General features: G+C 37.9%; 1 protein-coding gene and 1 long non-coding RNA gene across 10 annotated transcripts in view; one reads left to right on the forward strand and one right to left on the reverse strand.

Moving 5' to 3' along the window:
• NAMPT (nicotinamide phosphoribosyltransferase) overlaps positions 1 to 11,321 on the forward strand; it is a 44,332-nt gene extending 33,011 nt beyond the window's left edge. The window contains exons 7-11 of the mRNA XM_025449478.3: positions 984 to 1,209; positions 3,155 to 3,274; positions 5,294 to 5,434; positions 6,591 to 6,725; positions 8,677 to 11,321. Coding sequence (XP_025305263.1) covers positions 984 to 1,209; positions 3,155 to 3,274; positions 5,294 to 5,434; positions 6,591 to 6,725; positions 8,677 to 8,787 — 733 coding nt within the window. The 3' untranslated portion in view covers positions 8,788 to 11,321. The remainder of the gene's footprint in view (positions 1 to 983; positions 1,210 to 3,154; positions 3,275 to 5,293; positions 5,435 to 6,590; positions 6,726 to 8,676) is intronic.
• Positions 8,128 to 24,222, reverse strand: part of LOC112661428 (uncharacterized) — a 148,964-nt gene continuing 132,869 nt past the window's right edge. For 8 of the 9 annotated variants that reach the window (XR_007403668.1, XR_003137685.3, XR_007403672.1 and 5 more), the window contains 2 exons: positions 11,651 to 11,770; positions 8,128 to 8,378 (listed from right to left, as the gene is read on the reverse strand). This is a non-coding gene — a long non-coding RNA (uncharacterized LOC112661428). Of the gene's footprint in view, positions 8,379 to 11,650; positions 11,771 to 21,743; positions 21,810 to 24,222 lie in introns of all 9 variants that reach the window. The other variant, XR_007403667.1, reaches the window with a different exon arrangement.

The raw sequence follows: 24,222 nt of genomic DNA on the forward strand, positions 1-24,222 counted from the left end.
TGCTTTTTTAGCACTGGCATATCACTGACAGCATAAATACTTTATTCCAGTCCTTTGGAGGGTAAAACAACAACAACAACAAAAAACCCATGTTGAAATGACAGTTTCAAACATAAATTAGTATGTAGGACTCTTCAGTTTTGAGATAAAATCACTCTAACAGTTTTGCCTAGTAGAAACCCTTCTATTTTACTTCCCATCTTAATTATGTTTTGCCCAAACTAAGTATTCAAATTCTTACATTCCCTGGGCATATATTAATTAGTAGTGGATACTCTAGATGAAATAAATGGCTGCCTGTTATTGGCCATATGAAGATATAACCAGTAAAGGGTTATTGGTTGACTATATGTGTTTATGGTACAGTACAAATAATTGCCCAAATAATTGCCTTTAAGGATAAGATTTTTAAAGTTAAAAAAGACAAATCTATGTCCCTGCTATTATTGGTATTTGGTTTTGAAAAGTTACAGAAGGGAGCCAAGTGCTTACATTGCCTAGCAAAATAATAGGAATATGTGGTCATTCTTTCTGACATCTTGGCATAATCTACAGAGTGCTTTTTTCAGTTAACTGATTTGATTTGACTTGGTTTTTTTTAAGTAAATTCTACACACAACATGGGGCTTGAACTCAACCCTGAGATCAGGAGTCACGTGCTCTACCAGCTGAGCCAGCCAGGAATCCCTAGTGAACTGATTTTAAATGAGTAGGTTCAGGAATACCAAAAACGTTGGGTGGCTATGACTTTAAGAGTTAAAATAACTATGGGACAGGAATAAGATTTCTTACAGTCTTAAACATCAGCCTAGGGGTGGCGTGGCCCTAATAGTCAATGAACGTTACAGTGTGTATTCATTAAACTAAATCACTCACCACCTTTGTGGTGTTGATGGTGTAAGTATAGTACATGAGATATGATTCAGGAATAGATAGATAATGTGTCTGCCTAAGTAAAACTCTGTTTTCACTTTGTTTCCTAGTACCATAACAGCCTGGGGGAAAGACCGTGAAAAAGACGCTTTTGAACATATAGTAACACAGTTTTCATCAGTGCCTGTATCTGTGGTCAGCGATAGCTATGACATTTACAACGCGTGTGAAAAAATATGGGGAGAAGATCTAAGACATTTAATATTGTCAAGAACTACAGAGGCACCACTAATAATCAGACCTGATTCTGGAAATCCTCTGGACACTGTATTAAAGGTAAATTTTAATACATAACTTGATTATTAAAATGCCTGTAGATGAGCTATATCAGTACTATTTTAATTTCATTTGTGCACATGCCATTTCAGAACTATCTGGACCAGTCTTCTAATTTTAGAATTGCAGCCTAGAGAGAGTAATAAGTTCGTCCAAGGCCACACATTAGTAACAGGATACCCACAGTTCTGTGTTATTTACATATTGTCAAATAAGTATTAATGTTGAACAGATAACTTTCTACTTGCCTTGAAAATTAGTTAATAATATTAATCCTGTGATTTGGTTACCAAGTTTGTGGTTTGTTTTTCTTTACCACAAGTCTTAATCTCTTTGAAGACCTTATGATAAATATTACTAGCTCTTTTTTATAGACAAAACAACAGTTATTTGAGAGGTTCAAATAACTTGAAGGTCACACAACACGTAAAATATGCCAAGTATTTAGCATACATCTTTCTATTGCCTTTCCACTTTACCACACTTTCCCAGCTAATGATTAGATGGTAAATTACTTAACCCTTGAAAAAGGGGGATATAGAACCAAGAAGTCTTTCCTATCATATTCATTAATAGGCCATTTTGAAGATCTTAGCCTGAAATATTAACAAACTTGATTTTAGCAAACTTAACAGGTTTCATGTTTTTCCTGTTACCTGATAAAAATGTATTGATCTAGTTAAGAATATCAGTTGGTCTAGTTAAGAATAAACCAAGTCATCAATATGGAATTTTCTCATTGGTAAAATCTTTATTTAGGAAAAGGGAGTTATTGGAGAGAAATCTATGTCTGGTAGGTCTTTTTGTATCTCTGACCAAGCTTTCTGAGAAATTTTAGATCACTGTTCAGGAAGTTCAACTGTTCTAAATCTTAGTAGTCAATGAATGAGTGGGATGATTTGCATAATATGTCATTTGTCTTTTTAAAAAAATGGGTATCACCTGTAAATGAGAACTTCAGGGCAGCCCGGGTAGCTCAGTGGTTTAGTGCCTGCCTTCAGCTCAGGGCATGATCCAGGAGTCCTGGGATCGAGTCTCACGTCGGGTTCCCTGCATGGAGCCTGCTTCTCTCTCTACCTGTGTCTCTGCCTCTGTCTCTCATGAATAAATAAATAAAATCTTTAAAAAATAAAATAAATGAGAACTTAAGAGAACCTTGCTTCATTTCCAGCTTTGCATATCATAATTTCTTTGAGGTTTATAATTCAGATGGACTCCTATTTGGGTACTATCAGACAAAATAAGCCAAACAAATAAGCGTGGGTGTGGCACAGTTGGTTAAGCCTCTGACTCTTGTTGATTTCAGCTCAGGTCATGATCTCAGGGTCATGGGATCAGGCTGCATCAGGCTCCACACTCAGCAGAGTCTGCTTGAGATACTCTCTCCGTCTCCCTCTGTCCCTCCCACTCATGCTCTCATTCTCTCAAACCTAAAAAAAATAAGCAAAACAAACTGTTGGGCATAGACAGAATAGATCCAAATCATAATTATAGGTTTGTCAAATAACGTTTTTATATACCTACTGGAAATAGGATATTTACTGTTTTTCATTCATTCACCTCTGGGCTAGGGGGCCAGCATACTTCTGCTGTGCCACTCTGCTCACTTATATTTACTGTTTTAATTTCCTAACGTTAAAGGTTTTATTCTTTAATCTGTATAATTTGAAAGATAGGAAGGAAAAAACTTGTATTTTAAGCGACTTTATGGTATAAATTGACATAGAAAAATAACATGCCTATTTCTAATATAATCAAAGAATTGAGACTTAAGTTTTAGAAGGCTTGTACATAGTGTTATAGAGCTTTCTTAGTGATCTGATGAATTTTTATATTCTCAAGATTGTCTAGCAAAGCAAAGTCGTTTTTTTAACTGTGGAAAGCTTTTACATTTTTTCCCCCCAATTTTAGTTATTTTGTGTTGGGTGTTTATTTTCCCTTACAGGTTTTGGATATTTTGGGTAAGAAGTTCCCTATTACTGAGAACTCAAAGGGCTACAAGTTGCTGCCACCTTATCTTAGAGTTATTCAAGGGGATGGAGTAGATATTAATACCTTACAAGAGGTATGTGTTTTCTATTAAAGTTCAATAAAGCAATCCTTAACTTAAGCTCCTTATCAGTTTATAAATAGCACATTAATAATTTAAATAGTTATGATTCTTATAATAAATGTTTATGATAGTAAATATATTTTCTGTTAATTGCTTAAAATTTATAAACACAGTTGACCCTTAAATAATGCAGGGGTTAGGGGTGCCGACACCTCCTCCACCCAGCACTCAGAAGTCATATATAATTCTGCACTCCCCCAAAACTTAACTCCTAAGAGCCTGCTATTGGCCGGAAGCCTTACCAATAACAAACAGTGATCAACACATATTTGTCTGTTCTGTGTTACACACTACATTCCTAGAATAAAGTAAGCTAGAGAAAAGAAAGAGAAAATACAAGTCTAGACATATCAGCCAAACCACACATACTACTTTCTCTGGGCACCCCTTATGTGGAGTCTAAAGAAATGTCACTGGGAAACAAGAAAGTGCCAGTCAAGGATCACCTCCTTGTATGTAAAACAGAAAGTCTTGACACTGCTTAAATAGGTGTGTTTTATTGGAATGGAATTAAGGAACCCGGATGGTGTTAATATGTGCTTTCTTGAAAACCGTAGAATGGTTTGTCACATCTTCTAATTTAAGTGTTGACTGTCATCACTTGTTAGATGTAGCCAAACAGTGTTGTAGAATCTTAAAGCCTGTGCCTCTGCTTTTTCCCCAGATAAACTTTTAAAGCACTGTAATTTCAATTTAATACATAAAATACTCCACAAAAATTAAGGCCACCACTGATAACAATGTAGACAGTCTACTGTGGTAAACCACTGATATTTTAATGTCTGTCAATCTCAGATAGTATCCACTTGTATAAACCAAGTTACCAAATTTGCAAGAGTGTGGTGAGGTGAGAGTAAGTCTGCAGTGAGGAGGACGACCTGGGTCTAGAGATCTCAGCTGGCATTTTTAATTGCCATCGTCTCCCTCGTTCAGCTAAATTAAAGGTTTCTTACCTTGGTATCAGTAAAGAACTGTTACCCATGCCTGCATTTTAGCCAGCTTAGCAAGTGCCCTCACACACATTTCTCCCCTCTTTTGGATGCAAAATCATGGGCAGGCAGGGCCCATGCCATTTTCAGAGAACCCATTAGTGCAGCATGCTTCCCACTGCTCACACCCGCCAGTCTGCTCTTGACAGCAGGTGCTTCAATTGGGGGTTTGAGCTTCCCTTTAAAAACTGAAACTCTTCAGCTTTCATTTTTGTTTTGTTTTTTTTAATTTTGAGGATGTACATGCATTTTTTTTTTTGAGAATCAGCTTTAGACTTGACTTTCTTTTTTTTTAACTTTGCAAACAAGTTAAATATTGAGGCAGAACCTCGTTGGCCTTGGTGAACAGTTAATGCAGATGCATTCGTGTGTTACATCACCTAAAGGGTAATAATACCTGCTTTGTCTTGGAGGGGGATTAAAATAAGTTTTCAGAACCATGAAAAGGTTATAGCAGTTTTCCTTTTACATATACTGGATGCGTTAACTTTGACAAAATGAGAAAATCTGTTTAATTTCAGACAACTGACTTGTCATTGACTGTCAGCCTTCCTCTTAAACTTTGCTGTCACATCTCATGAAGGTGATGGTGTAACCCTGCTCTAGGTTTCTGTACGGGAACAAATCTACCTACTTAGGAAAAGAGGCAGAAATCTCTCTTATATTGGACACAAAACTTTAAATGTTTTATCACCAGTTCCTTATTCCCTCATTTCTTTCATTCGCCCATCCCTAACCAACCACAGTCACAGTGACACCACCAATTCAGGAGCTCTGAATGAAATCCTATCCCTTCACACCTATACCCTTTTGAGGCAGGTAGGTCTTTTAAAAGAGAAAATGTGGAATACAACTCTGTAAGCGTTACTCTTCCCTCACCGTGTATGGAGTTATGAAATGGCTCTAGGATGTTTTATTCATCAGTATGGCCCCAGGAAAATCCTCTTTCAGGTTACTAAGTTTCTGTTTTTTGATCTTCTAGATTGTAGAAGGCATGAAGCAAAAAAAATGGAGTATTGAAAATATTGCCTTTGGTTCTGGTGGAGCTTTGCTACAGAAGTTAACAAGAGATCTCTTGAATTGTTCCTTCAAGTGTAGTTATGTTGTAACCAATGGCCTTGGGGTAAGTCTTTCAACTTGTACTGCTGTGGTAGTACTTTGCTTATGTGTCTAGTAGGATGCAATTACTCAGTGCAGTAATCAAAGGATAAAGTCCTAAATTCATAATGTGTTGTCAGGTACCACTGACCTTGACTCAAAACAAGGAAAGAAAAAAAACATTAGGTATAAAATAACGTGACTTGGAGAAAGGAGAAAAAAATAATATTTGAGAAATGATGCGGGCCATTCATTTCCCACTGCTTCAGTATTACACCTTTCAGTCAAAAAGCTGACCATTTTGAGTAGGAATGTCAGTTAACATGGCCATCACATATTAAAGATAAGCAAATATGAAAGCACTGGCAGTGTCTGAGAGAGGCAGAGCATGACGCTAGAGCTGTGATACCAGAATCCTGTTCTGATAGCCTGAAAATGGGACCCCACGCTGCCCGTTTTAGGCGGCTGCACAGCAGCCCCTGGCTCTTCTTAGACTCTTGAGAAGCTCCGGATCCAGAGGGGTGATGTGGGATACTAAGAACTCCTCAGAACCCCTACGTTGGTTCCCTGCTTTTACTTCATTTCTGTCTTTGGAAGATTCTGGGGTTCAATCATACTTCTTGCTTCCATTACATTGGCTCCCTAACCTTTCTGATCTTTAAACAAACCTTCTGTTCTCTTTAGGTTCTCTAGGTCGTCTTTGTTTTTTCACAGTAACAAGGAATAGAGTAAAAAGTAACAAAGTTATAAAGTAATGAAATGGAAGTCTACTTTAGCAAAAATCCTAGTTCTCTTGCCTCAGATTATATAATACAGTTGATGCAGATTTTTTAATAGCATGAATGTGCTATACTTGAATCAGTTAAAGGCACTTCAAAATATAAAAGATCTCTTAAGAGTCACATATGTTAACTTCAAAGACTTCCTACAACTAGAGTTTTAGGTGTCTATCGTGGTAAGACAGGATACTCAAGACTTGGATTTTGTTCATACCTTTTTTCCTAACAGAGGACTCTGTCCTCCAACACAGACTAGAACTATGCTTCTAAAAGCCAGATGTGGATTCGTTTAGTTATACCGATGGAAGTACCTTAAGTTTATGTATAAATTATGTCTAAACTTTTTTCTTTAACGGGAATTGAGTGAACATTTCTGCTTAGTCTTCTATTTCTTTCTTCCAGATTAATGTCTTCAAGGACCCAGTCGCTGATCCCAACAAAAGATCCAAAAAGGGTCGATTATCTTTACATAGGACACCAGCAGGGAATTTTGTTACACTTGAAGAAGGAAAAGGAGACCTTGAGGAATATGGTCATGTACGTTATCTATGTTTTTTTTTTTTTTTTTTTTTTTACCAGTAGGTTAGCTTTCCAAATTAAGAAAAGGACTCTTTGTTATATTTTTAAATTATTTTCAGAATAATTCTTTTCTTGAATGACAAAGTAATGGAACAAATTTTGTTGTAAAATGTGTACAGATGCTGACTGAGCCTACCAAAATAAGATGAAAAGCAATCTACATCATAAATGAGATTGTACATACAATGGGTGAAAAACTTTCTAACATTCAAAAAACAAAGTTCTTCCACATAGTGACCAGCAGGATAGTGACTGATGAGCTTCAACAAGCTTTTGTGTATTTGATCTGACTCTTACTGCCAATTTAGCAGCAAATTATTTCTGAAGAGGAACAGCTAAGAATATCTAAAGGATGCTAATTATGTTATAGTAAAACTTCAGTAATTTTGTTAAAACTTAACAAAATCCAGTTGAGATGAGTTTTCTTTAGTTGCATGTGATTCTCACAGCAGTTCTGGGCTTAAAAAAAATTGTTATCTAGTGCGAAGATGTGAAAGGTCATGACTGGATTCTGACTGCATAATAATAATTGGTGACTTAACCCAGTTTTCTGATTCAAATCGGCCAGACTAGAAAAACTTACAGTGTGCTAAAATGGTCCATATGATCTCATGGTCTTCAACATGTAAAAATACACTTACATTCATGAACTCAGAAGTTACAAATTTATTTAAGCCACTAGATTGAGAAAACTCCCTTTTAGAGGGAAAGAGAAACTACTCAAACATTCATATTCTCAGAAAAAAAGTTTATACCAAACATTAATTTATCACTATAGATTCTTTATACCATACAGATATTCTGCTTAGAGTATATTACTCTGATACTCTTTTAAGATTTTGAGCCAGAATCAATTTTTTTCTGTCTTTAATGAAAAATATTTGGTCTCTAAACTAACTTTTAGAGCTAGCCTGTTGTTCGGGGCTTGGCTGAATTAGTGTATCCAGATGGACTAGAGTCACTTTAGACAGGGTCCTAACTATGATTTTTTTTTAAAAAAGGCACTGATTTATGTAAATAATACTCTGGAATGTTTGAGGCAGTAATCAGTTGTAATCCTAAATGGCATTTTGATTTAAGAGTACGAATCACTACTCTTGATACTTAACTTTTTGAAAGAAAAGGTCATGAACCTTAATCTTGATGGAAAACTTAGACATGACAGATTATGTCTTGGGGTGTTTTTAAAGAGAAACTAAAGGCAGGCAGACCTTAGTTTAGGGAGACCGAGTGGCTTTACCAGACCCAAAAGGGGATTTAGTTTTAATTCTCAATCGTTGTTACCCTTGCATAGATCAAATGTATTACATGAATCAGTAACTTTTGGAATATACACAGTTTTTAAATCAGTCACTATGCATTCATCAAGAAATCAATACTTTATTTTTGTTTCTGGTTTGGTTTCTTGTTTTTATAGGGTTGTTTTGTTTGTTTGTTTGTTTTTTTAAGTCCAGAATTCAGTGACTAGGAAATTTGGCAAGTTTAATCAGCATTAAGTCCATTGTCTAGGAACCAGGGAAGGTCTGGCAGGCTTTCCTTGCTCATGGTCAGTCATGATTATCAGTGACAGCCACAATTCTTCTGGGCAGCCAAGCAGCAAGCACCCTCCACCTGAAAAAGTAGAGATGGATCAGCCAGCGATTTTTTTCTTCTTCCTTCAAGGAAAACTTCTAAGAATATTTAGATCATTGCTTCTTTTAAAGCTAAATATTTTTACATAGCCATTTGAGATATTGCCATGCTCACTACCTGTTCCACCAGCCAGCATTGTGGATAAAGTTATTTCATAATTTGAACGCCATCAAACATCTCTGTATTTGACTAGTCAATCTGATTCATCAAAGCATTAATTATTTTGCTTGATAGTCTAATATAATCGTTACATTTTAGTATTGTTATGTTTGTACAGGATCTTCTCCATACCGTCTTCAAGAATGGAAAGGTGACAAAAAGCTATTCATTTGATGAAATAAGAAAAAATGCAAAGCTGAATATCGAACTGGAAGTAGCACCTCATTAGGCTTTATGACTGGGTGTGTGTGCTCGCCTGCGTGTGTGTTGTGTGTGTATGTGCCTGCACGCACGTACACACCTGCGTGTGAGTATGTAATAATGTTTATTGTACAGACGTTGGGGGGGTTCTTTGTGTTTTATGATACATTACAGCCAAATTATTTGTTGGTTTATGGACATACTGCCCTTTCACTTTTTTTTTTTCCAGTGTTTAGGTGATCTCAAATTAGGAAATGTACTTAACCATGTAAAAGATTAATGCTAAAGTAAGCTTTTTAGGGCCCTTTGCCAATAGGTAGTAATTCAATCTGGTATTGATCTTTTCACAAATAACAGAACCCAGAAACTTTTATATATAACTGAAGATCACATAAAACAGATTTGCATAAAATTATCATTGATTGCTTTATGTTTATATTTAACTTGTATTTTTGTACAAACAAGATTGTGTAAGATATATTTAAAGTTTCAGTGATTTAACAGTCTTTCCAACTTTTCATGATTTTTATGAGCACAGACTTTCAAGAAAATACTTGAAAATAAATTACATTGCCTTTTGTCCATTAATCAGCAAATAAAACATGGCCTTAACAGAGTTGTTTGTGTTATTGTACAATTTAAAAATTATGTCGGGACATACCCTATAGAATTACTAACCTCACTGCCCCTTGTAGAATATGTATTAATCATTCTACATTAAAGAAAATAATGGTTCTTACTGGAATGTCGAGGCACTGTACAGTGATTATATACGTTGGTCATTGTATTGTACCGGTGAAATGCCAAATCTGAAGGCCTGTACTGCAATTTTATATGTCAGATATTGCCTGTGGCTCTAACATGCACCTCAAGATTTTAAGATGTTTTTAGAGAGAATTTCTGCTTCCACTATAGAATATATACATAAATGTAAAATATTAACAAAAGTGGAAGTAGTGTATTTTAAAGTAATTACACTTCTGAATTTATTTTTCCTATTCTAGAGTTGATATGACTTAAATGAATTACTGGAATGGGTAGTGAGTGTACTTATTTTAAATGTTTTGATTCTGTTCTATTTTTCATTAAGTTTTTTAAAAATTAAATTGGATATTAAATTGTATGGACATCATTTATTAATTTTAAACTGAATCCCTCAATATAGAATACTCAAGCAAGTTCTTAAATGAGGATAAATTAAAAGCATGATGACATGAGTCTGAATAGAAGAATCTTAACCAAGAATAGTAGGTTGGCCTCATTCAAAGTGTTCAGCATCAAAATGTTCTAGAGTGATGAAATGGTAGATACTGAGTCAGTCATCACATCTGAGTAGAGACCAGTTTTGTTTTAATGCTTCTTTTCTATTTACGGTCTATTCTAAGGCAGGAGTTGGCCAACTAGGGCCCACAGGCCAAGTTCAGACTGCGCTTTTTGTACATACTTATTGTCTATGACTGCTTTCTCAGGACAGTGCAGAAATCGAGTAGTTACGTAGTGACCATATGACCCACAAAGCCTGAAATGTTTATTATCTGGCCCTTTGTAGAAAAAGTCTGTTGACCCCCGGGGTCTAAGAAAAGGAGTGTGCCTTGAATTTAAGAGAAATGTTGATTTCCAGGGAAGGGAGGAAGCTATGTTTGTCTCTCTTTTTTCCTTTCTTATTTAAGAATCTGATCTTGGAAGACTGATTTTGAAAGCTTTAACAACATGACATTAAATGTGAAATTTTAAAAATTGAAAAGCCATAAATCATCTGTCCTAAACAGTTACATGAGAAAGGTACTTGTCAGTAGAATGTCTTATAAACATCATTAAAAAGAACATGGTTTTTGCAGATAATTCTAAACACTTCTTTAATGAGACTAATAAGCATTATTCAGTTTTATTATGAGTTTTCATCCTGTAATTCCTGTTGGAAAATAATTCTGATTCTTTTAAACGTATCTAAGTAAAAATTAGTAGTATTAAAAACACAGCTTTCTTCACAAAATGTGCTAAGGGGCTTATAGAGAATTAAAACCATATTTATTACCAAATAACAACTTTGATAACCACCCATAATTTTGATTTTGTTTAAAACATTGGAATCACACTACAGACAATATTCTTTGTGTACTGTGAATTTCAGGAGTTTCAGAGTAGCTAGAGGAGTTTCATTTTAAACCTTTCAGTGAATGCTAAAATCTGTACATTTGTACGTGGCCATAGAGTGGAGAGGGGGTGGAATGATTAATTCTCTCGGCCACTTGGAACTGATTAATCTGAATTTCTATGACTAAGCACTTAGTATTTGGCCATCCCCATTCTCAGTAGCAAACAGTTGACATAGTTATCAAATAGAATTCTGCTGTCACCTTTAAATCAGCCTAACTCTTCCAAATAAAAGCAAATGGCATGTATGGGTTTGCTTAAGTCATTAGAGATTTGCAGCTGATATCAGTTAATCCTTCTCCATTCATAATATCATGAAGTATTTGTATTTTAAATAGAAGATAGGAGTTCTGTGTTAAGACTCTTTATTTGTACTCTATAATTAAAGTCAAATGGTTTTAATGATTATCCCTTATTTCCTTTCTTGAAATAAATTGTTATGAAAATATTTTCTAATGAAATTCATCTTGGAAAACTAGAAAGAGAAACATGGCAAGGTAATTCTTGTTCTGTTTGCCATAATTTAGAAATTCAACACTTAAACAAGTATTTTGTAGTTTTACATTCCTTTTTAACCCATTCAGTGGAGAATGTCCAGCTTTTCTCCCAAGTTGTATGTTAATTCTAATATGTATCCAACATCAAAGATAAACATGTAATAAACATGGAAATAAAGTTTAGCTCTACTAGAAATGTTAAATTTGTGTGCTTCAAATACTGGCCATCTCTAGACTTACCCTCTTTTAAGTGTTCCACCAATTCAAAGAATTAGAAAACGAGAGGGAGGCATCCAGGACGACCCCTCCATCTTCTGCCTTGTGCAGCCATCTGAATGGCAGTGCCTCTTGGTAAGGACACTGGAGGGAGAACAGATTTGATGGGAAAGGGTAAGGTCCTAGCTTAAGATCTGAACTGCCACAGAGACACTGGTAGTTGGAGGTACAGACTTGGGGACAGGAGGGGCTCCAGGTATGAATTTGCTGGTCATCAGAGACACAGGAAAGGGCTCTGCTCTGCAGAGACAGACTGTGGCCTTGGCAAACCACAGGCCCATCTGTTTTTGTAAATACAGTGTGATTGGAACAAGCCACACACATTAGTCTAATTATTGCCCGTGGCTGCTTTCCTGCTACAGCGGCAGAGCTGAGAAGTTGCGACAGACCTTAAGGCCTGCAGAGCCTGAAATAATTTACTTTATGGCCCTTTAAAGACAAAATGTGCCAATCTCTGCTGGAGAGTTCCAGGGAAAAGAGGAGTGAGGGCAAACCCAGAGGAACTCTAAAAAGTCAAGTGGCAGAAGCTGAGCCGCAGAGAAGCCCGAGGAGTGGTAGCTGAAGAGATGTGAGGGAAACCAGGAGGAGAAAGGGAAGAGGAGGGAAGGGAGTGAGGTGTGCGCGGTGCAGAAGGCTGCTGAGAGACCAGGGCAAGGGATTCCGAGCCACCACTGGGTTTCACCCGGACAGCAACCAGTGGCCTACCAGCACCCCCCCCCCCCAGCACTGGAGCAGCACGGGGAGGAAGGCAGCTACCCGACAAAACTCTGAATTTGGGATGTGAAAAGGAGGCAAGAAATGAGGGAGCAGCACGTCTTCCACTTCCAGCTTTAGCTACTGATTTATTTCTAAAAAGGACTCGGGAAAGCGGGAGAAGCTGAAGCTGAGAGAGAAGGAGTCGGGGATGGTGTTGGGTAAAGAGGGAGGCAGACGGTGGCGTCCAGGGCCCCGGCGGAGAGGCTGGCAGGCGCACATGCAGGCTGGGCTTCCTGTGAAGCCATGGCCCAGAGGGGATTGGGCTTTTGAAAAAGGAGGTTTTAAAAGAGTGGAGGATGAAGAAACCTAGCAGGACTACAGAACCGTGTGGAGGCCCCAACTACATGGTGGCTGAGAGCGTGCAGGGAGAGCTGGCCGACTGGGATTGTGGGGTTCCCCTCAGAGCACCCCGCCCCTGGGTCCAGACGCAGAAGATGGAGATACTTGGTGTTTTGCCAGATGAGTTTGATAAAGCAAAGGGATCCTAATTGAATAACTGCTGAAATAATGGTCCTACGTATCTAAGCTGGATAGGTAGGGACGTGAGGGCTACGCAGAGCACAGGGAAGGTAGCTGGGAGCCAATGGACAGTGTGACAGCAGCTCTGTCCCCCGGGAGTCGCTGGAACAGGCAGGTCCGGAAGGACAGGAAACCCTAGTCTCAGACCAGGACGCGTGGATCATGAGCGGAGAGGAGCACGATCACGGAGCACTTGCAAGGTCGACCTTGCAGTGGCTAAGTGAAGAAGATCATGAGACAAAACAAGATCAGGAAACCTGAAAGGGCAGATGGATGGGTTGGGCGGTGGACATTAAAATCATCCAGGAAGATGGCAGAGGTTGAAGTTGTGGTGGGCACCAGCATGTTCAGTGAAGGGAAGGGACCAGGAGGTCAGCAGGAGGCCGCAACCATGAGCCTCAAAGGGATCAGGCCGTGGAGACCCCTGACCCAGGCCAGCCGGCAAGAGGAGAAGCTCCGCCTCGTTACAGCGGCCAAGCACGTGCGGACAAGTACAGGCCGATACGCAGCACCTTGCGTCTTGCCTTGATGTCCTTTACCAGCACTCCGTTTGTGTCGACATCATGAATGGAGGGAAGGGAATTACTAGATAAGAAATTTCTTGATTTTATTAGCGTGCTACAAACACCCCTTCCACTGACACTGGCCCAAGTGTTCAAGCCCTCAAAGACATTTTTGAATTCTTTTGTTTTGAATGTTTTAAGATTTACATTTTGTTTAGTAGTTCTAAAAAGAGCAGCCAAATAAAACCGGGCACCTCTCATGTATTCGGGTTCTTCCAGCCTTGTTTTAAATTACTGTTCTATTTGAGGTTTCGCGACTTGTTACCTGTTCCCCAGAGACAACTCCACCTTTATTTGGTTCACAGTTCTTTGTGCTAGTAAAACTGACTATGAAATACTTGTTTAGGTTATTACAGCAAAGAGAAATATGTTCTTGGAAGGAATTTTAGAATCAAATTACCAACTTAACCAAAAAATTTTTAAACTAACATCAAAGCGGGTCCTTGATAATCCGGGATTTTGCCTGTATACTATCACACGGGCAACTGAGCCTTCACCTGATTGATACAAAAGACTCTGGGTGACCTAATTAGTATTCAGAGGGGACATGCGACTTTTTACCACTTTTCAGGGCACTCTTGGTGAGCAGTAGAAGCTGCCAGTTGACTTTCTACCAATGTATAGCATAGTCCCTCCAAAAAATTACAATTTTGGTTTACAATGATTTATATTCATCCCAGAAAAAAGAAGCATCATTCTTTGGTTGACAGCAAAATTCAATTTAAAAAGTTACCCTGACCAACTTTATTTTTTTGCTTGTTTTATTCTGTAACTCGTTACTGAGCTGTTTACTATTTTGACTTAAACTTGGGAAAGACATGGTTTTAACTTAAGATGGATTAGCTCTTGTGCTTGTGAGCAATCCTGATGAATTAATTGGGTACAAGTTTAATTCTGATGAGGTTTTTCCGAGTAGCCTGAAGATTTCTACCAGATTTCTGAGCTTGGGGTAAAAATAATTCATCTTCAACTTCTTTCTATTCCTTCCTCTTCAGGAACAAATATGTTCCTATTTCTCTCATCCTTTAAAAAAAAACTAAATCACTCAGTAACACCAATTCTTCTCTCCCTTCTCCCATTCATATCCAGAGTTCTCCGGCTGTGTACATTTCCTGCCTCACTGTGTTCATCCCAGTCTGGTTCTCCTCCCTCATACATGGTGACCTCTTGATTGTCAAGTGTGTTTAATTCTTATCTTACCAGAAGATCTCTCTTCTTTTGCCACTGCTAATAATTCACTCCTTGAAACTATTCCTTTTTTATCTATTTTGTAATATGATAGGTCCCTTCTCTCTTGGGCTCTTCTTCACACACTTGAACTTTTTAAATGCTGTCCTGTCCCATTTATCTCCACATTCATTTTGGCTGATCTTAGCCATTGTCATGGTCTCAGCTATTACCTATCTACTAAAGCTTCCATGCACTGATATCTCTAGCCCAGACCTCTGAATTTTTCTATGATGCATTTCCACCCAGATACCTACTCAATACAGCAGGTCCAAACGTAGCATATTCCTGAAGATCTACCTCATTTGGGGGTGAGATCTCCCACCCCACACATGTAATCAAACCCACACAGTCCTGTTGTTATGATGTCATCCCTCCACCCCCCAGTTCAGACTTGCAAATCTCTTCTGAAACAATACAAAAAGTAGCTAACTAGTTTTCCCAGCCCAGCCCCTACTCCCTCCCATTGTACTACCAGAGTATTAACAAAAGCCAACAGTTCCAGTCCCCTGCTTAAAACATTTGAAGCTCCCTGTAGCCTCCAGGTTCATGCTCGGAATCCAGTCTGACACAAAACCCCCCCTTTGATCTGGCCCATGCTACACAGCCCCTTAGTTTGCTTTTCATGTTCTGTGTCAGGACCGCTGACTTGCTCTACCTTACACAGACTCATGCACACATATTCACAATACACTATTTTTTTTCTGTTTTCTCTGCCTTTGCTCCTGCCAGGAATGCCTTCCTTTGGCCAACTCATTTTAGATGATTAGGTGGTAAAGGAACATTCAACAACTCATTCATCTGCTGTCCTCATTCCAGTGGCCCTTCCTCTGGGCTCCACAAATATTGAGTGTATTTCTCAAATGCACTTGCCATCCACGGGTCTACGTCCCATGCTGTGTACAGTGGCGTTTTATCCCTATTTCCTACATTTAGCATGTAGTAGACCTACAAATGTTTGTTGAATAAACGTCATTATGATAAACACTCTTCTATAATGTTTTGGTACTTCTGTAATGCTAATACCCTGAACATTTTACTAAGTGTTAAAAAAAAAAAGAACATCTTACTTTTTTTAAAAAAAAGATGGATAACTTTCACAGCATGTCCACCTATTACTGTCTTTGCAAAAAATCATTACAGTACATTCATGAAATGAAATAAGGTGTTTCATCAAACTCTGGATTACAGCCTGGAGGTTGGCAGTGGCATGGAGTAGGACGGCCCTGGGGGCTCGCCTCATCCCATGAACACAAGCGATAACAATCAAATCATCCTAAAAACCCCAGAAACTGCCCTGAAGGCTGGCAGAACAAACTCCACAACTAAAGGCAGAGAAGAGGCCATACTGAAGGTAGGAAGTAGGGGGATGTAGTTTGGGAGAGAAATGGATTGTGGCCCATTCAGGGGGGAGGGAGCTGCAGTTGCGGAGAAAGGCTAGAGACAAGACACACGGGGGAGCGCACAGAAAAGTGAATCCCCACAGCCAGGACTTAGAGCCTGGAGTTTCAAAGGCCAGTGGACTTGGCTGATACAGAACCCCAAGGGCACTGTGCAGCTCCTAGACATAATGCAGGCACACAACCCATGCATGTAAGCTTGGAAACTAATCTGAAGAGCAGCTGCGGCACACAGTAGGGACGTTATCTGCTCATCTTGGAGCACATGCCATAGAGAATTCGTGGAGAGAATCTTCTGGTACAAAAGAACGGCCATTTCCCTCTGCCACCCCTCAGCATTAGCACAGGGCCACTGGTGGAAACCAACGCAGCCCCCACTCTCCCCTACTTAAGTTGCTTACACCCAGCCCTATCACCAAGTGCTCCGGTGGAACCACCCTTCCCAGTCATGCTTCCTTCAGTCCCAGGACAGCTGGCCTCCTCCACCAGAAGACTTGCCCAAATCCCTGCTCACAGTGTCTACCAATATGGGGATTTTGCAGAGCCTCAGTCCCAGCAGTGGTGGTGACAGATCTCATTTCACAAACATACCAGAGCACACCTAGTTAAAACACGCCACGTTCAGGCCAAGAACCAAACAATGCCCACAACAGGTAAGGGGAGACCCTGCACATGACTGGCCTGAAGGATAAAGCAGCCAGGACACAGCTGAGCACACAAGGCACACATTGGAGACCCTCCCAGAAGCGCCAGCCCCTGGGGAACAGGATACCACATGGCAGGGTACTACAGGACCTCTTCTTCATGAGGTCATTGCCTTCAAGAACAGGAGACATAGTTGACTTTATTGACACACAGAAATGGGTACAGAGTCTTAGAAGAAATGAGAAGACAGAGGAACTTGTCCCAGTGAAAGAAAAGGATGAGGCCACAGGCAGAGATCTAAGCAAAGATATGAGTAACATGCCTGATAGAGAATTTAAAGTACTGTTCATAAACATACTGGATTCGAGAAAAGAGTGGAAGGTATCAGACCACTAACACACATGAGGAATAACAGAGATAAAAGGCTTAATAAACAAAATGAGTAATCTGCTTGATAGAATGAGCAGCAGACTGGAAGAAGATGAACAAATGCATAAGCTAGAAGACAGTAATGGAAAGTAATCAAGCTGAACAAAAGAGAAAAAAGAATTAGGCAGAATGACAATAGACAGAGGGAACTCACTGACTCCATTAAATGTAATAACATTCATATCATAAGAGTCCCAGAATAAGAAAAGGAGGAAAAATTATTTGAATAAATAATAGCTGAAAACTTCCCTGATCTACAGAAGGAAACATATCCAGATCTGGGAGACATGGAGGACCCCCCCCCAAAAATCAACAAAAGTATATCCACACAAAGACATTGTAATTAAATTAGCAAAATACAGTGATAAAAAGCTTTAAAAGTAGCAACACAAAATAACTTACAAGGAAAACACCATAAGGCTCTAGGGGGCTTTTTCAGCAGAAACTTACCAAGCAAAAAAGGAGTGACATGATATATTCAAAGTGCTGAATGGGAAAAATCTGCAGCCAAAAATACTCTATCAAGCAAGGCTATCATTCAGAATAAGAGATAATTTTCTAGACAACAAAGAAACAAAGGAGTTCATGACAACTAAACCAGCCCTCCAAGAACTATTAAAGGAGATTCTGAGTGGAAAGGAGGACCAAAAACAATAGTATAAAGATAGGAAACACAAAGGGAGTTAAAATGAATATATCTCTAAAGCATCAGTAAAAATAAATTTAATTAATTAATTAATTAATTAATTAAAGCATCAGTAAAGGAACTCACAAAAGGATGTAAAACATGACAACATATACCTAAAACATGGGCGGAACAAAGAAGGGGTTCACTTAAACAATCATCAACTTAATATACACTGCTACATGCAAAAGAAGTTATATGCAAACCTAATGGTAACCATATATCAAAAATCAGTAATAAATATGCAATGAAGAGAAAGAAATCCAAATATATCATTTAAGAAAATCAGCAAACCATGAAAGACAAAAGATCACAGAAAATCGTCAGAAACAACCACACACACACACACACACAAAACAGTAACAATAAATACCTATCAGTAATTATTTTGAAAGTAAATGGACTGAACACCCCAATCAAAAGACATATGGTGATGGGATGGATAAAAAAAAACAAGATGCATCTATATCCTGCCTACAAGAGACTCCTAGATCTAAAGACACTGAAAGGGAGGGGATGGAGAAACATCCATTCTCTAAATGATGGCAAAATAAACCTGAAGTAGCAATCCTTCTATCAGAAAAAAATAGCCTTTACAACAAAAACTATACCGAGAAATGAAAAGACACTATATGATAAGAAAAGGGACAATCCAACAAGAATATAAAACAGTTTTAAGCACTTATGCACCCAACATAGGAGCACCCAAATACACAAAACAGGTAATAAATATTCACCTATATCAATAAACAGACCATCTAAACAGAAAATCAACAAAGAGGGATCCCTGGGTGGCTCAGCGGTTTAGAGCCTGCCTTCAGCCCAGGGCATGATCCTAGGGTCCCGGGTTCCAGTCCCACATCAGGGTCCCTGCATGGAGCCTGCTTCTCCCTCTGCCTGTGTCTGTCTGTCTCTGTCTCTCATGAATAAATAAATAAATCTTTAAAAGAAAAGAAAATCAACAAACAATGCTTTGAATGACACACTGGAACAGCTGGATTTAATAGATATATTCAGAATGTTTCATCCTAAGACAGCAGAATACACATCCTTTTCAAGTGCACACAGAACATTCTCTAGAATAGATCATATGTTAGGTCACAAAACAAGCCTCAACAAATTCAAGAAGATCAAAGTCACACCATGAATCTTTTCTGACTATAGTGCTTGAAGCTAGCAGTCAACCACAAGAAAAAAAAAATCAAGAAAGATGACACATGGAAGTTAAATAACATGCTACTAAACAGTGAATTGGTCAACCAGGAAATCAAAGAATTAAAACATACATGGAAACAAATGAAAATGAAAACAGTGATCCAAAACATTTGGGATGCAGCAAAAGCAGTTCTAAGAGTTAAGTTTATAGAACTATGGGCCTCCTTTGAGAAGAAAAGTCTCAAACAATCTAACTTTACACCTGAAAGGAGCTAGAAAAAGAACAAACAAAATCCAAAAACAGCAGAAGGAAAGAAAGGTTAGAGCAGAATTAAATGATACAGAAACTAAAAAAAAACAATGGAACAAAGCAATGAAACCAAAAGTTGGTTCTTTGAAAAGATCAATAAAATTGGTAAACCTTCAGCCAAACCCATCAAGGAAAAAAGAGAAGTGATTTAAATAAATAAAGCCACAAATGAGAGAGTACAAATGGCAACCAACAGCACAGATATACAATTATGAGAGTATTATGAAAAAGTATATGCCAACAAAATGGAAAACCTAGAAGATATAACTTCCTAGAAACATATTAACTACAAAACTGAAACAGGAAGATACAGACAAGTTGAATAGACCAATACCAGCAAAGAAATTGAGTCAGTAATCAAAAACCTAACAAACAAAAGTCTAGGACCAGATGGCTTTAGAGGCAAATTCTATCAAACATTTAAAGAAGAGTTATTATTTATTCTCAAATTATTCCAAAAAATAGAAAAGGAAGCAAAACTTTCATATTCATTCTATGAGGCCAGCATTACTCTAAGACCAAAACCAGATAAAAATACCGCTAAAAAAGAGTACTCCAGGCCAATATCCCTGAAAAACATAGATGCCAAAATCCTCAATAAAATACTAGTAAACTGAATCCAAGGGTACATTAACCAATTGATTCACCATCGGTGGGATTCATTCCTGAGTTGCAGAGGTGGTTCCATATTCACAAATCAATCAACATGTTATATCACATCAAGAAGGGAAACGATAACCATATGATCATCAATAGATGCAGAAAAAGCATATTAACAGAAAACAATATCCATTCATGATAAAAAAAAAAAACCTTCAATAAAGTAGGTTTAGAGGGAACATGCCTCAACTTAATAAAGGCCTAATATGGAAAATCCAAAGCAAACATCCTCAGTGGGGAAAAACTGAGAGCTTTTTCCCTATGGTCAGGAACAAGTCAAGGATGTCCACTCTCACCACTCTTACTCAACAAAGTACTAGCACTCAGACAAGCACAGCAATCAGACAAGAAGAAGGAATAAAAGGCATCAAAGTGATAAGGAAGAAGTAAAACTTTGACTACTTGCAGATGACATGATACTATATATAGAAAACCCAAAAGACCAAAAAAACTGCCAGAACTGATAAGCAAATTCAGTAAAGTCACAGTATACAAAACCAGTGTACAGAAATCTGTTGCAATGTTTTTAAAGATTTTATTTATTCATGATAGATACAGAGAGAGAGGCAGAGAGAGAGAGAGAAGCAGGCTCTACGCAGGGAACCTGACGTGGGACTCGATCCAGGGAATCCAGGATCACACCCTGGGCTGAAGGCAGGCGCCAAACCAATGAGCCACCCAGGTGTCCCTGTTGCATTTCTATACACCAATATTGAAGCAGCAGAATGAGAAATTAAGAAAACAATCCCATTTACAATTGCACCAAAAATAATAAGATACCTAGGAATAAAACTAACCAAAGTAGTAAAAGACCAGTACTCTGAAAACTATAAAATACTAGTGAAAGAAATTGAAGACAATACAAAGAAATAGAAAGACATTCCATGCCCATGGATTAGAAGAACAAATAAGTTAAAATATCTATACCACCCACGGCAATCTATACATTTAATGAAATACCTATCAAAATACTCATTGCATTTTTCACAGAACTAGAACAATCCACCCCAAATAACCAAAGAAATCTTGAAAAAAGCAGATTTGGAGGCATCACAGTTTTGGACTTCAAGATATATTACAAAGCTGTAGCAATCAAAAAACAGTATGGTAGTGGCACAAAAATAGACACATAGATCAATAGAACAGAATAGAAAACCCAGAATAGATCTACAACTATATAGTCACTATATACATAATGGTCAATTAATCTTTGGCAAATCAGGAAGGAATATCCAATGGGAAAAACAGTCCTTCAACAAATAATACTGAAAAAGTTGGACCACTTTCTTAAACCATACACAAAAATAAAGTCAAAATGGATTAAAGACCTGAACATGAGACCTGAAACCATAAAAATACTAGAACAGAACAAAGGCAGTAACTTTTTTGACATCGGCCAATGCAACTTTTTTCTAAGATATGTCTGAGGCAAAGGAAACAAATGCAAAAATAAACTATGGGGACTACAATAAATAAAAAGCTTCTGTACAGCACAGTAACCAGAGGGTAACAATCAACAAAACCAAAAGAATGGGAAAAGATATTCATAAATGACATATCCTAGTATCCAAGACATATAAAGAACTTACACAACACCCACAAAATAAATAATCCAATTTGAAAAATGATGAGACATGAACAGACAGTTCTCCAAGGAAGATATACAGATGGCCAACAAACACATGAAAAGATGTTCATCATCACTTACCATCAGGAAAATGCAAATCAAAACCACAAGGAGATATCACCTCACACCTGTCAGACTTGTTGAACTCTGCAACACAAGAAACACACTAACAGGTGTTAGTGAGGATGTGGAGATAAAGGAATATTCATGCACTGCTGACGGGAACAGCAGACTGCAAACTGGTGCAGCCACTCTGGAAAACAGTATGGAAAGCCCTCAAAAAGTTAAAAATACAGATACCCTATGATTCAGTAATCACACTACTGGGTATTTACCCAAAGAATACAAGAACACTAGTTTAAAGGGATACATACATCCCTATATTTTTCCTGGCATTATTTATAATAGCCTAGATATTGGAAGTAGCTCAAGTGTCCACTGATTGATGAATGAATAAAGAATGGTAGTATGGTGGTGTGTGTGTGTGTGTGTGTGTATATATATATATATATATATATATATATAATATGTTATACATATAATGGAATATTACTCAGTGGTCAAAAAAATGCATTCTTGCCATTTGCAATGACATGAATGGAGCTAGATAGTATAGTGCTAAGCAAAATAAATCAGAGAAAGATACCAAATGATTTTACTCAACATGTAGAATTTAAGAAACAAAACAAAGGGAAAAAAGATAACTCAAGAAATAGACTCTTTACTATAGAGAACAAACATGGTTACAAGAGAGGTGAGGGAAATGGGTCAAACAAGTGATGGGAAAAAAAAGCAGTGCACCTGTCATGATTAGCACCGATTGATCTATGGAATTGTTAAATCACTATATTGTACACCTGAAACTAATTTAACACTGTATGTTAACTAGAATTAAGATTAAAAAAAATTTAAAGCCAAAAATTAAAAAAAATTAAATATACTTAAAAAAATGCAGTTACCAAAAGGGCAAATTTTTTGTATGTAGTTCACTAGCTATTAATTTTCTTTGAGTCTTAGACTTCTGAGAATTTGCTTAAAGCCATGGAAGCTCTTGGCAGAAAAATTCTTATTTGCAAATAAATAAAACAATTTGCACAGAACTCATTAGAAGAACTCATTGTTCCACAGACTTCACACTAAGAACCCTGGTTAGTTACAGAACAGAGATTCGCATTCAAGGCTCTAACAAACGTCCTTAGCTCTCTTTGAACTTTTAGTGGTGCTCTTAGGAATTTTAAGATTTTAATCATCTTCAGTTGTTTTTGTAAAAGGCAAAGTAAATAAATATAACTTTAACTCAACTCTCAAAGGGTTGTTGAATAACAACAACAAAAAAAATCAGATGAGTAAATTTAAAGATCAAACAGTTCATGGAAAGCAGGCGGCATCCCAATACAAAGGAGCTCCTCTGAGCTTTAGAAAAGTCAACATTTTTTAAAGGCAGAAATGGAGCAGAAAAAAATTATCAGCAAAGAATACACTATGTTGAGGCAAAGTCATCCTCCTAGCGGGAGGAGAAGGGTCTAGTAGGTGGAATACCTCACTAGTGCTGGCCAGGTGATTTCAGAATGAGTGGTTAAAGGTTTCATTCCTGGGAGGTCGAAACTGCAGGTAAGGACACCTGAGTGGAACAGTCAGTTAAGTATCGGCGTTTATTTTTTTTTTTTAAGATTTTATCTATTTATTCATGAGAGAATCAGAGAGAGAGAGAGAGAGAGAGAGACTGAGGCAGAGACAAAGGCAGAGGGAGAAGCGGGCTCCATGCAAGGAGCCCGACGTGGGACTCAATCCCAGATCCCAGGATCACGCCCTGAGATGAAGGCAGACATCCCTCAGCTCAACCACTGAGCCACCCAGGGATCCCCAAGTATCTGCGTTTAAGCTCAGATCATGATCCCAGGGCTCTGGGTTCGAGCTCCACATCAGGCTCTCTGCTCAGCAGGGAGTCTGCTTCTCCTTCTCCCTCTGCCTGCAGCTCTTTTTACTCTCTCTTTCTCTAATAAATAAATAAAATCTTAAAAAAGAAAAAAAAAAAAAGGAAGGAAACTGAGTAGGATAGGCATTAAGGAGTTGGGAGTTAAGATGGTAGAGTAGGGAGACCTTAGCCTTGCCTCTTCCCTTGAACACAGCTAGATAAATATCAAATCATTTTGAATACCCAAGAAATCAATCCAGGGATAGAGAAAATCAAAATGAACAACCAGAGCTGAAAAGAAGAAACTCTGCCACAGCGTGGAAGATGAATTCTCTCCAAAAGAAAGATCAAGTAGAACCCACAGCCAGGGATTTGCTCAAAACAGATATAGTAATATAGCTGAATAAGAATTCAGAACAACAGTCATTAGAATACTAGCTGGGCTTGAAAAAAAAAAAAAGAAGAAGAAGACTCTAGAGAAACCCCTGTGGCAGACAGGATTACATCTTGGCTATAGCATTTTTAATTTTGGCTTACCTAGATCCCAACTGGATGTAATCACAAGGGTGCAAGCTGCAGAGGAATGAGTAAGTGATCTAGAAAATAAAATTATGGAAAATAATAAAGCTGAAAAGAAGAGGGAAA

Source organism: Canis lupus, chromosome 18 (assembly GCF_003254725.2).
Source record: "Canis lupus dingo isolate Sandy chromosome 18, ASM325472v2, whole genome shotgun sequence".
In the NCBI taxonomy this organism is placed as follows: Eukaryota; Metazoa; Chordata; class Mammalia; order Carnivora; family Canidae; genus Canis; species Canis lupus.